The 13,422-nt window shown below is 46.6% G+C and overlaps 1 protein-coding gene and 1 long non-coding RNA gene across 9 annotated transcripts in view; one reads left to right on the top strand and one right to left on the bottom strand.

The window, feature by feature from the left end:
• TTC7A (tetratricopeptide repeat domain 7A) overlaps positions 1 to 13,422 on the bottom strand; it is a 914,714-nt gene that overhangs the window by 152,781 nt on the left and 748,511 nt on the right. For 7 of the 8 annotated variants that reach the window (XM_063918709.1, XM_063918713.1, XM_063918708.1 and 4 more), the window contains one exon: positions 4,203 to 4,405. The exons of the other annotated variant lie outside the window; for it this stretch is intronic. In XM_063918709.1, the coding sequence (XP_063774779.1) occupies positions 4,203 to 4,405 (203 nt within the window). The remainder of the gene's footprint in view (positions 1 to 4,202; positions 4,406 to 13,422) is intronic. 8 annotated transcript variants of the gene reach the window in all.
• LOC134910554 (uncharacterized) overlaps positions 1 to 13,422 on the top strand; it is a 131,031-nt gene that overhangs the window by 116,063 nt on the left and 1,546 nt on the right. The window contains exon 3 of the long non-coding RNA XR_010176233.1: positions 2,962 to 3,088. This is a non-coding gene — a long non-coding RNA (uncharacterized LOC134910554). The remainder of the gene's footprint in view (positions 1 to 2,961; positions 3,089 to 13,422) is intronic.

Below are 13,422 nucleotides of genomic sequence, written 5' to 3' on the forward strand. Positions count from 1 at the left end.
ATTTTTCAAACACAGCCTGCAAAATAGAAGGCAGAAGCTGATTGGCTGATACGTTATCTCTCACAATTTTATCTCTTATCTCCTACGAGCTTTGATAAATACCCCCTGCCTAAGTCACACAATTCCCCTCCGTAAGGTTTTAAGATCATTGCTTTGACAATTCGTTGTTTTTAAAGGAGGGGATAACGAAAGCCTATTAAGCTTTTTATATGTTAGAGCAATCCGTGTGATGCTGTACACCTTGCATATTAATTTAAGCACATTATCTTTGCAAATGAGATCATCACTTACAACAGGTTGGTAAGGTCAGAGAAACCTGCCCATGGTATAATGTAGAGTGACACACTTAATGGATTCCTGGAAGTCGACAAATATAATCTGCTTCACACTCCGGCAAAGGTTATCTTACTGAAGCCCAGGACGCCTCCCGTCTGCAACAATGCCCCCCTCCGCGAGCTGGTGTCATATTCTCGGGATATTAAAACACGTTTGCCCTTTAACAATGCTGGTGATCGTTATGGACACAGAAAGTTTAATAGGCAGAAGTGGTTATCCAACACCAAAATGACTCGGAGACACAAAAGGTATTAAAGCCGGTTTCCATAACACACTGTATTCCGTAACATTAATTGTCTGATACAATTGAAGGCACCTGATGGTTGACTTGTTTTCTGATTAATGATTAGTAACCTTATGGCGAGGGTTCTAGTGTCTCCTATGATTTGAAATTCTCTCCCACATAAATGTTTGATCATTTCAACGGCTATCGCTTACACAATTATGAAGAAAGCAAATTAAGAGAAACCGTAGGCCACACTTCAACTCTTAAAAAACAGAAGGAAACCAAATATTGTAACAAAGTTTAGCGGCAGAGAGCTTAAATAGAATTCATACGGCTATCGTGTTGCGATGATACCAGGCAGGAATAGCCGCTTGCAGAGGAACCTGATCTCACAAGCAGATATATTGCAGGAAAGCTAACACCCAGCCCTGCCTGCGGTACAGTCTGTGATGCTGCTCTCAATTCAGACTCGCTGTGTTAATGCAGCCGCTGGTTACTGCTGCAAAGTCTGACACACAAGGAAATCAAATGACATGTGAGTTTAGGAGAAGAAAGTGTTATGTCACCACGGCCGTGCTGCAGAGGAGATAATAACGGTGACAATCCCTGTCACTTCCTGTAATGTCAATGTCTTACAATTCTTCCGAGCCTATTATACCACCAGGTTTCAAGACATCAAGCTAAGCGCTGGTGGTATAATGGAACACACCGACTGCATCCAGCCTTATACAAGCTATAGAAAAAAAGAAGTGAAATTCTTAAAGTGCCCCAATCGCTTACACACCGGGAAGAAAATCAGCATAAAACTGCAGCCTATGAAGACATCATGGGGCCCAAGGCATTATAGTGGTTTGGGTAATCTTCTCCGCTGCGTTTGTAAAAAAAAAAAAAACAACAACAACAACAACAACCCATAAAGCATAGTAAACCAAAAAAGAGAAATTTAGATTTGGGAGGGTTATATTGTTTCTGTGCAGGGTAAATACTGGCTGCTTTATTTTTACACTGCAATTTAGATTTCAGTTTGAACACACCCCACCCAAATCTAACTCTCTCTGCACATGTTATATCTGCCTCCCCTGCAGTGCAACATGGCTTTGCCCACTAGAGAAAGATTTTGCCGCTGCGATCAGGTCTGAATTAGGCCCTTTGTACGCAGATGCTGTGCTATAATATGCTAATTCAGCTGGAGGCTGTGTGTAAATAGAGGCCTCCTGCCAGGACTCTGTGATCCGCTGCTGTGTCCTAAGTCACAGCATCGGATCCCCCTGCATGAGCATTGGTCAGCTGAGTACTCGGCCAGTGAAGTCACTTGAAAGGTGAAGTCACTGGCCTCGGCAGAAAGCAGGACAGACACGCCCCCATTTTCTGGAAAGCTGGCCCTTCCCCACCCCCAAACAGCCGCAGCATTTGAATCATGCTGTGGCTTAGGGGGCACAGAAAGAGTTCTGCACATGCACACTACAGATATTGGGCATACGCAGAAAACATTGGAGATAAACGTAAACCATCGGTGACCACTTACATTGCTGAATCCGGCCCCCAGTCTACAAGGAACCTTTACAGTCCAGGTTTTAAAAATATCCATGCTTAAGCACAGGTGACTTAATTAGTACCTCAGTCAGTTTTATCTGTAGAAGCTGAACAGGCCCTGAGCCCTGGGGCATATTTAGAGGTTAGTATACCCCTAAATATTAGTATTGGCTACCCCTGCCATCCGATTTTATTATTTTAATTTTTGGAATATAAGCCCTCATTTTGGCGATTGGTAGTTTAGTATAATATAGACTAATAATAAAACAAGCCATGAGTTATGGCATTTTTTTTTATTATTATGTTTACATACATTTATTTACTAAGCAGGATAGCTTATGAGGCAGTCTGCTCGTGTCCTACCCATTCAAGCTCAGCAGCTGATGGTGTACTTTACATTAGAGTGGATATATTTTGTAGTTACTGGTAATTTCAGACTGACAGTAATGAAACATGAGCCCAAGTGCCACCCCCCAAGAAGTGCCTCCCCTAGACATGTGCCTCATATGCCTAATGGAAAAGTCACTACTAACTGAGCCTATAAATTCCATAGGCACGGATGCAGCGATGTCTCTGGTCTTTATTATAGAATATAGGCAGCATGCACATGACGATAGGTTACACCCACAGAATGGCAGCATGGGATTTGGTGGCAGTTATACTTTAGTGCTTTTAAAAACACGTCGAACCACATGGAAATTTTGATCACTTTAAAGTAAACATGTTTCTGGTTTACCTTAACCAGGAGTCCGGTAAATGGAATGAGTAAAAAGCGGGTGCCAATGCATCAGAGGTATGAAGGGCAATTTATAATACTAAACAATGAAGTTGCATGGCTACTCTCACTGTGCTGACGCGTTTTTCAGTTTCAGAGCCATTTGCCGAGAGGTTACCGCAGCCGATTCCTTCTCCGTTATACGGTATTTGCATAGGCATGGCTCAATGGCACAGTAGGGGCATTATCTCAGCTCGGTCCGGACCCAGAGTGATCAGGTAAGCGATCATTTCACTTTTCTGCTTTGGTCTGACTACTGTTGAATTGGCCACATTATAATAAATAGGCCCCGTGAAATGTCGCAATTAAAAAAGCATACTTCAAGTGAGAATGGCGCCATATAAACAGAAGTTCTGTTCTTCATGCACTTTTCATGTATTGCTAGCCCTGCTTTCTAAATTTCTTACACACACACACACACACACACACACACACACACACACACACACACACACACACACACCTCTGAAATACATTTTCTTAAGTAGTTCAAATACCCCGGTGCCTTCGTAATATATAAACACAAACATAGATTAGTTGTGTACAATAACACACGCGGCACTTGTTCAGGATTTTGAACAGAAATATAACACTGCACTCAGGTTGCAACACTGTATTGTTTCACACAATAACCAGTGTTTGCAGTTCCTGTTGTAGTAGAAACACACAAAACAAAATCACCACATCACATCATTTAACCAAGCAAGTGCAGAATCCAGCTTGTTGTTACCACAGGTAACATGCCAAATAACATCTCCACAGACATGAGAGACACCTATCCCAGCCGCAGGCTGACATTTCAAGACGTCTGAACATCCTTTTTTTCAAGGCTGATTACAGTCATTTTTTTTAACCTGTTTGCATCCTTGAAGGAAGGACGCCCAGATGCTGTGTACAATTGTATGTATATACTTGTATAAAGGGTAGCATCACATAAGCACAGGAGAAGTGGCCATTTTGTGAGATGTACCAATATACTTCCCAGACCGATAGGTAAATATTTCTATCAAACCATTATGAATTCAGCGGCTGCACCTGCATGTATATTGGTTCAGTCCATGAAAGGACGGCCTCAAGTAGGTGTGGGCACGGGGTCCACTTCAAAGACTAGCGGCATAACCGCGTTATGTGGTAATCGCTTACAGAAGGAATTAACTTTTTTTTATGTACAGTACAGCCGCTAAATGCGAAACAATTTATAAGCAAAACAGCGACTACTTGTTCTAAAAATAATGACTTAATATTGCCACACAATCAACGCAACAATGGAACCCACAGCTGCAGTCTGAAAACACTTACACAGTGAGTGAGGCTAAGAACCCACAAACTTACCAGGCTGTGCATAATTTTCACTCCATCTGGATTGACTGTTAGTGCTTCATTGTATAACTGCTTTGCCTCCTCCAAACAGCCTTTCATCTCAGCGAGCTTCCCACGCATGTACAGCACAGTATGTGATGTGGGGAAAAGGCTGGCTGCCTCCTGAATACAAAAGCCGGCTTCCTTCATATGCTGTTGTTCCATAAAGAGTTCAGCTACACAATAAAAGAGGGGGGGGGGGGGGGGGGAAGTACAATAAATAGCTCATTTATTTTGCAATTGTCACTGCTCTAGCGTCACGCAGGGCCGTAAAAATAAATAAAATAAAAAAATTAATGAAATGGAATCAACGCTGATACCATATGTGTATGACTGGCACGCTGTCATGCCGCCTCTCTGTGATCCCTGGCAAACAGCACAGGTTTGCCAATCCAGTGTCAATTTGGAAATGAGGACGTTTTAGGTCATGCGCCTGATCCACTGTAGATAGGCCGTGACCTGATTTACACCTAGACAGTGCTTCAAATCACAGAGCTCCGTTCCCCTTTTGGCCATAGAAATCAAAACTTTTCAGCGACAAAAGTGCAATATTGGAGGATCACAACTCTTCAATAGAAAACACTGAGAATAAAAACTTTTGGGGACATCCAGAAACGGACGTTTTACTAAACTACCTCTGTCCCTCCATCCAATACTTTCCTGCTCTCTCTGAATCTCCGACTGAGTACAGAAGTTCGGGTGTGGTATGGACTGTCCACAAGAGTTAGGCCGACAGTGTCTAGGTCGACCACTATTGGTCGACAGTAAGTAGGTTGACATGGGTTCTAGGTCGACAGGGACTCTAGGTCAACGTGTACTAGGTCGACATGCCATAAGGTCGACATGAGTTTTTTTTCCCTTCACTTTTTTGGGTGTCGTTTTCTTCGCAAAGTTACCGGGAACCCCAATTAGTGCATCGTGTCCCATCGCATGGCTCGCTTCATTCGCCATGCTGCAGGCAAGGTGCCTCGCTCAACTACCGCTGCGCTCGGCACAGGTTACCGTTCCCAATTGTAGTCCACGTGGGACATAAAGTATAAAAAAGTTAAAAAAATAGGAAAATTTTTGAAAAACTCATGTCAACCTTTTGTCATGTCGACCTAGAGTACCTGTCGACCTAGAGTCCCTGTCGACCTAGACACCGGATACCCAGAAGATCAGCCTCCAATGATGATGAAACTTGGTGAAGTGACCAACTCCCAAAATTGCACAGGGTGGGCTGTGATGATGCACTGGAGATTAAAGAATAACTAGCAGCCACTCAAAAATATTTTATTAGGCAGAAAGTCTACTTTGGGGAGCTTAAGGGTTTCATACAGCCAATAAAGTACCTATAATCCTGGTATTTTCCAGGATGCTTTCTGTATTGTATATGGGTCATTAGGAAGTTCACTGTATTGCATGCTGTAAGTTTGTGGAACACGTAGGCAGACACATTGTATATATTTTTTTTTATACTGCTAGGAAAAAATAAGAATTTACTCACCGGTAATTCTATTTCTCGTAGTCCGTAGTGGATGCTGGGGACTCCGTAAGGACCATGGGGAATAGACGGGCTCTGCAGGAGACTGGGCACTCTAAAGAAAGATTCAGTACTATCTGGTGTGCACTGGCTCCTCCCTCTATGCCCCTCCTCAAGACCTCAGTTAAGGAAACTGTGCCCGGAAGAGCTGACATTACAAGGAAAGGATTTTGGAATCCAGGGTAAGACTCATACCAGCCACACCAATCACACTGTACAACTTGTGATAAACTTACCCAGTTAACAGTATGAACAACAACTGAGCATCACTCAACCGATGCTACATAACCATAACCCTTTGTTAAGCAATAACTATATACACGTATTGCAGAAAGTCCGCACTTGGGACGGACGCCCAGCATCCACTACGGACTACGAGAAATAGAATTACCGGTGAGTAAATTCTTATTTTCTCTAACGTCCTAGTGGATGCTGGGGACTCCGTAAGGACCATGGGGATTATACCAAAGCTCCCAAACGGGCGGGAGAGTGCGGATGACTCTGCAGCACCGAATGGGCAAACACCAGGTCCTCCTCAGCCAGGGTATCAAACTTGTAGAATTTTGCAAATGTGTTTGAACCCGACCAAGTAGCAGCTCGGCAAAGCTGTAATGCCGAGACCCCTCGGGCAGCCGCCCAAGAAGAGCCCACCTTCCTTGTGGAATGGGCTTTCACTGATTTTGGATGCGGCAATCCAGCCGCAGAATGAGCCTGCTGAATCGTGTTACAGATCCAGCGAGCAATGGTTAGCTTTGAAGCAGGAGCACCCAGCTTGTTGGATGCATACAGGATAAACAGCGAGTCAGTTTTCCTGACTCCAGCCGTCCTGGCAACATAGATCTTCAAAGCCCTGACTACATCAAGCAACTTGGAATCCTCCAAGTCACGAGTAGCCGCAGACACCCCAATGGGTTGGTTCAAATGAAAAGATGACACCACCTTTGGCAGAAACTGCGGACGAGTCCGCAATTCTGCCCTATCCATATGGAAAACCAGATAGGGGCTTTTACATGACAAAGCCGCCAATTCTGACACACGCCTAGCTGAAGCCAAGGCCAACAGCATGACCACTTTCCACGTGAGATACTTTAGCTCCACTGTCTTAAGTGGCTCAAACCAGTGGGATTTCAGGAAACCCAAGACCACGTTAAGATCCCAAGGTGCCACTGGTGGCACAAAAGGAGGCTGAATATGCAGCACTCCCTTAACAAACGTCTGAACCTCAGGCAGCGAAGCCAGTTCTTTTTGAAAGAAAATGGATAGGGCCGAAATCTGGACCTTTATGGACCCTAATTTTAGGCCCATAGTCACACCTGACTGTAGGAAGTGCAGGAATCGACCCAGCTGGAATTCCTCTGTAGGGGCCTTCCTGGCCTCACACCAAGCAACATATTTTCGCCATATACGGTGATAATGTTTTGCTGTCACGTCCTTCCTAGCCTTTATCAGCGTAGGAATAACTGCATCTGGAATGCCCTTTTCTGCTAGGATCCGGCGTTCAACCGCCATGCTGTCAAACGCAGCCGCGGTAAGTCTTGGAACAGACAGGGCCCCTGTTGCAACAGGTCCTGTCTGAGAGGCAGAGGCCATGGGTCCTCTGTGAGCATTTCTTGCAGTTCCGGGTACCAAGTCCTTCTTGGCCAATCCGGAACAATGAGTATTGTTCTCACTCCTCTTTTTCTTACGATTCTCAGTACCCTGGGTATGAGAGGAAGAGGAGGAAACACATAGACCGACTGGAATACCCACGGTGTCACCAGTGCGTCCACAGCTATCGCCTGAGGGTCTCTTGACCTGGCGCAATACCTCTTTAATTTTTTGTTGAGGCGGGACGCCATCATGTCCACCTGTGGCAGTTCCCATCGATTTACAATCTGCGTGAAGACTTCTTGATGAAGTCCCCACTTTCCCGGGTGGAGGTCGTGTCTGTTGAGGAAGTCTGCTTCCCAGTTGTCCACTCCCGGAATGAACACTGCTGACAGTGCTTGCACGTGATTCTCTGCCCAACGAAGAATCCTGGTGGCTTCCGCCATTGCCACCCTGCTTCTTGTGCCGCCCTGGCGGTTTACATGAGCGACTGCCGTGATGTCTGACTGAATCAGCACTGGTTGGTCTCGAAGCAGAGGCTCCGCTTGACTCAGGGCGTTGTATATGGCCCGTAGCTCCAGGATATTTATGTGCAGACAAGTCTCCTGACTTGACCACAGCCCTTGGAAGTTTCTTCCTTGACTGACTGCCCCCCACCCTCGGAGGCTTGCATCCGTGGTCACCAGGACCCAGTCCTGTATGCCGAATCTGCGGCCCACGAGGAGGTGAGCACCTTGTAGCCACCACAGAAGAGACACCCTGGCCCTGGGGGACAGGGTGATCATCCGATGCATCTGAAGATGCGATCCGGGCCACTTGTCCAGCAGATCCCACTGAAAGATCCTCGCATGGAACCTGCCGAAGGGAATGGCTTCGTATGACGCCACCATCTTTCCCAGGACTCGTGTGCAGTGATGCACCGACACCTGTTTTGGCTTTAGGAGGTCTCTGACCAGAGTCACGAGCTCCTGAGCCTTCTCCTCCGGGAGAAACACCTTCTTCTGGTCTGTGTCCAGAATCATGCCCAGGAAGGGCAGACGCGTCGCAGGAATCAGCTGCGACTTTGGAATGTTCAGAATCCAGCCGTGCTGACGCAACACTTCCTGAGAGTGTGCTACGCTGATCAGCAACTGCTCCCTGGACCTCGCCTTTATGAGGAGATCGTCCAAGTATGGGATAATTGTAACCCCTTGCTTCCGAAGGAGCACCATCATTTCCGCCATCACCTTGGTAAAAACTCTTGGTGCCGTGGACAGGCCAAACGGCAACGTCTGGAATTGGTAATGACAGTCCGGTACCACAAACCTGAAGTACTCCTGATGAGGCGGATAAATGGTTTGTGAATTGCCGCCAACACTATCTCCCTTTCCATGGGGGAAGTTGGTAAGGCCGATTTTAGGTAACGGTGAGGGGGCGTCACCTCGAATTCCAGCTTGTATCCCTGAGACACAATTTGTATAGCCCAAGGATCCACCTGTGAGCGAACCCACTGGTGGCTGAAATGTCAGAGACGCGCCCCCACGGCTCCTGGCTCCGCCTGTGGAGCCCCAGCGTCATGCGGTGGATTAAGTGGAAGCTGGGGAAGACTTTTGTTCCTGGGAACTAGCTGCATGGTGCAGCTTTTTTCCTCACCCCTGCATCTGGCAAGAAAGGACGCACCTCTGACCTTCTTGCTCTTCTGAGAACGAAAGGATTGCATTTGGTAATACGGTGCTTTCTTAGGCTGTGGAGGGACATAAGGCAAGAAATTTGACTTCCCAGCCGTAGCTGTGGAAACTAGGTCCGAGAGACCATCCCCAAACAATTCCTCACCCTTATAAGGTAAAACCTCCATGTGTTTTTTAGAGTCGGTATCCCCTGTCCATTGCCGAGTCCATAAGACCCTTCTGGCAGAAATGGACATTGCGTTTACTCTAGAGCCCAGCAGGCAAATGTCCCTCTGGGCATCCCGCATATATAGGACCGCGTCCTTGATATGTGCCAGGGTCAGTAGAACAGTGTCCCTGTCCAGGGTATCTATCTCCTCAGACAGAGTATCCGTCCATGCAGCTACCGCACTACACATCCAGGCCGAAGCAATTGCTGGCCTCAGCAGTGTGCCAGAATGTGTATAAACAGACTTCAGGATAGCTTCCTGCTTTCTATCCGCAGGATCCTTTAGGGCGGCCGTATCCTGAGACGGCAGGGCCACCTTCTTAGACAAGCGTGTCAACGCCTTGTCTACCCTAGGGGAGGATTCCCAGCGTAACCTGTCCGTTGGCGGGAAAGGATACGCCATAAGTAATCTCTTGGAAATTATCACCTTCCTGTCAGGGGAATCCCACGATTTTTCACATAATTCATTTAATTCATGTGAAGGGGGAAAAGTCACTTCATGCTTTTTCTCCCCATACATATAAATCCTCTTGTCAGGGACAGGATTTTCCTCAGAAATGTGTAATACATCCTTCATTGCTACAATCACGTAGCGGATGGCTTTAGTCATTTTAGGCTGCAACTTTGCCTCATCGTCATCGACACTGGAGTCAGATTCCGTGTCGACATCTGTGTCAACTATCTGGGATAGTGTGCGCTTTTGAGACCCTGAGGGCCTCTGCGCTGTAGGATCAGGCATGGGTTGAGACCCTGACTGTCCCAAGGCTACAGTTTTATCCAATCTGTTATGCAAGGAGTTTACATTATCATTTAACACCTTCCACATATCCATCCAATCAGGTGTCGGCACCGTCGGCGGCGACACCACACTCAGCTGCACTTGTTCTGCCTCCATGTATCCTTCCTCATCAAACATGTCGACACAGGCGTACCGACACACAGCACACACACAGGGAATGCTCTGACTGAGGACAGGACCCCACAAAGGCTTTTGGGGAGACAGAGAGAGAGTATGCCAGCACACACCCCAGCGCTATATAACCCAGGGATTACACTGTACCTTAGTGTTTACCCCGTAGCTGCTGTTAAATATATCTCTGCGCCTAAATTTATGTGCCCCCCCTCTCTTTTTTATCCTTTATTGCACCTGTATACTGCAGGGGAGAGCCTGGGGAGCGTCCTTCCAGCGTAGCTGTGAAGAGAAAATGGCGCTGGTGTGCTGAGGAAGAAGGCCCCGCCCCCTCAGCGGCGGGCTTCTGTCCCGCTTTAATGTGTAAAAAATGGCGGGGGCTCGGGCATATATACAGTCCCAGACTGAATATATGTCTATTTTTGCCAAAAAGGTAATTAATTGCTGCCCAGGGCGCCCCCCTCCCCCTGCGCCCTGCAGTGACCGGAGTGTGCAGTGTGCTGTGGGAGCAATGGCGCACAGCTGCAGTGCTGTGCGATACCTTAAGTGAAGACAGGAGTCTTCAGCCGCCGATTTCGATGTCTTCATGCTTCTGCTGCTTCTGTACTTCTGGCTCTGCGAGGGGGACGGCGGCACGGCTCCGGGAACGGACGATCAAGGTTAGGTACCTGTGTTCGATCCCTCTGGAGCTAATGGTGTCCAGTAGCCTAAGAAGCGCTACCTAGCTGCCGTGAGTAGGTTCGCTTCTCTCCCCTCAGTCCCACGTAGCAGTGAGTCTGTTGCCAGCAGATCTCACTGAAAATAAAAAACCTGACAAAATACTTTCTTTTCTAGCAAGCTCAGGAGAGCCCACTAGGAGCACCCAGCTCTGGCCGGGCACAGATTCTAACTGAGGTCTGGAGGAGGGGCATAGAGGGAGGAGCCAGTGCACACCAGATAGTACTGAATCTTTCTTTAGAGTGCCCAGTCTCCTGCGGAGCCCGTCTATTCCCCATGGTCCTTACGGAGTCCCCAGCATCCACTAGGACGTTCGAGAAAATTATTTTACCCTACATACTTTTGTGATGGTTCTGCCTATATGAGGCCACTTTCATCATTATTCCAATACCCATAATGCCCCTGGCCTTACATTACCACCACTATGAAAGTAAAGTGATGGCTTGCATGTTCTCAGTTGGGATTCCGGATAGTCACTCATGTTGTATGTATGTCACATTAGTTTCTTATAAGCAGTGGCAATAATATTACACTGTAGCCTGCTGTGAATCCTTAGGCTCCCTGTAGCCCAGCATCAATATTTTATAGTGATCAAATAATCACTGCAGTAAATAATCCAATGTATTAAGTATGGAAGGTTCACAATCATTTTTTTTTTTTTTTTTGCTTTCCTTGCTATATATTGTTTTCAGACGTTATAAAATGCAAAATAACCTCCGACGCTGACTTTAGTATATATAAATGTGACTTTGCATAAACACCTTAAATGTGGATAAATAGTACACAGTATGACCAGAACATTCTCTGTCTGATGGATTCACACAAGAAAAGGAGAATTGTCCACTACAGTAGTTTAGGTGTGAAATAAAGTTATTTTAATTTAAATGATACAATATAAAAAATACAAATATGTCTTGGAGCTCATCAGTTCCTATAACCGATAGTGACTCATTTAAGAAAACAAAATATAATATATTTATTTTTGTGTTCCAGACTGGGGCTTGAGGCTGGAGTAAAAGTTGAATGCAAGAAGCTGGGGAAGGGGGGCTTATGAAATTCCTGCACATGAGCAGTATGTGGGAGGTACAGTATCAGGTTAACTAGGCTGGATGCTGGCCTGGGACGGGCTAAGCAGGATACTTGGCTGGAATTGCTAATGCTGGGTGCTGGTCTGGGACCCGCTAAGCTGGTTACCAGGCTACAACTGGTTATGCTGGGTGCCAGGCTAGGACCAGCTAAACTGTTTACCGGGCTGGAACCAGTTATGCTGGGTGCCGGGCTGGGACTGGCTAAGCTGGTTACTGTGCTGGAACCGGTTATGCTGGGTGCTGGGCTGGTATACTCCACTGGCAACGAGCATTACCCTTGGCAACAAGCATTACCCTTGGAAACGAGCATGGATCCCAGAGCATGAAACCCCTGGCAACGAGCATTACCCTTGTCAATGAGCAGGGATCCCGGAGCATGAAACTCCTGGCAACAAACCCTACCATTAGCAACGAGCAATACCCTTGGCAACGAGCACGGATCACAGAGCATAAAACTCCTGGTAACGAGCATCATCCTTGGAAATGAGCATTACCCTTGGCAACAAGCATGGATCCCAGAGCATGAAACCCCTGGCAACGAACATGACACCCAGCGCATGAAATCCCAGACAATGAGCATGACACCCAGCACATGAAACCTCTGGCAACGAGCATGACACCCAGCACATGAAATCCCAGACAATGAGCATGACACCCAGCACATGAAACCCCTGGCAACGAGCATGACACCCAGCACATGAAACCCCTGGCAACGAGCATGACACCCAGCACATGAAATCCCAGACAATGAGCATGACACCCAGCACATGAAACCCCTGGCAACAAGCATGACACCAAGCACATGAAATCCCTGGCAATGAGCATGACACCCAGCACATGAAACCCCTGGCAACAAGCATGACAGCCAGCGCAAGAAACCCCTGGCAATGAGCAGGTAATTTAAAAGTAATAAGAAGCTTTACTGTAGGGCATAATGCATCCCCCTATACTTCCATCTAATTCCTGCCACTGTTATAATCTGTATTGTTTACATATGCAGCACCATGTTCCCCAAATACCCTTTAACGCATGAAACGGATGGATCGAAGCATCTAATTGAATTGTTAGATCACTGTCTTCTGATGCAGATTTCCTGGCCTTTGCTGCGAAATGAAACCAGCCGTGCTGAGTAACCTGAGTGTTACTTAGATGATCGATATTTACGCAGATGATCCGATGCTACGTCCTGTGTGAATAGCGTCCATCGCTGAATCAGGCCCACTATTCCTTCACATTTCCACACTCTGTCTCGTTGACCTAAGTCACAATGATTGAGCAGGGGTTTATGCATGGCAAAAATGGGGCAGTGGACACCGCAGTAAAGTCTAGGAGAGCTGTACTGTGCGCTACTGGAACTCTTAATATAAATGTGAAACATGGATGAGGCTTTAAAAAAATACAAGTAAGGAGCAACTTGCTTATCTGTACCCAGAATTCAAAGGGGGGAGGCTTAATCCTTCACTCCATGGCTGTGTGATAATGCAGGTTGTCATG

This window comes from Pseudophryne corroboree, chromosome 4 (assembly GCF_028390025.1).
Source record: "Pseudophryne corroboree isolate aPseCor3 chromosome 4, aPseCor3.hap2, whole genome shotgun sequence".
NCBI lineage: Eukaryota > Metazoa > Chordata > Amphibia > Anura > Myobatrachidae > Pseudophryne > Pseudophryne corroboree.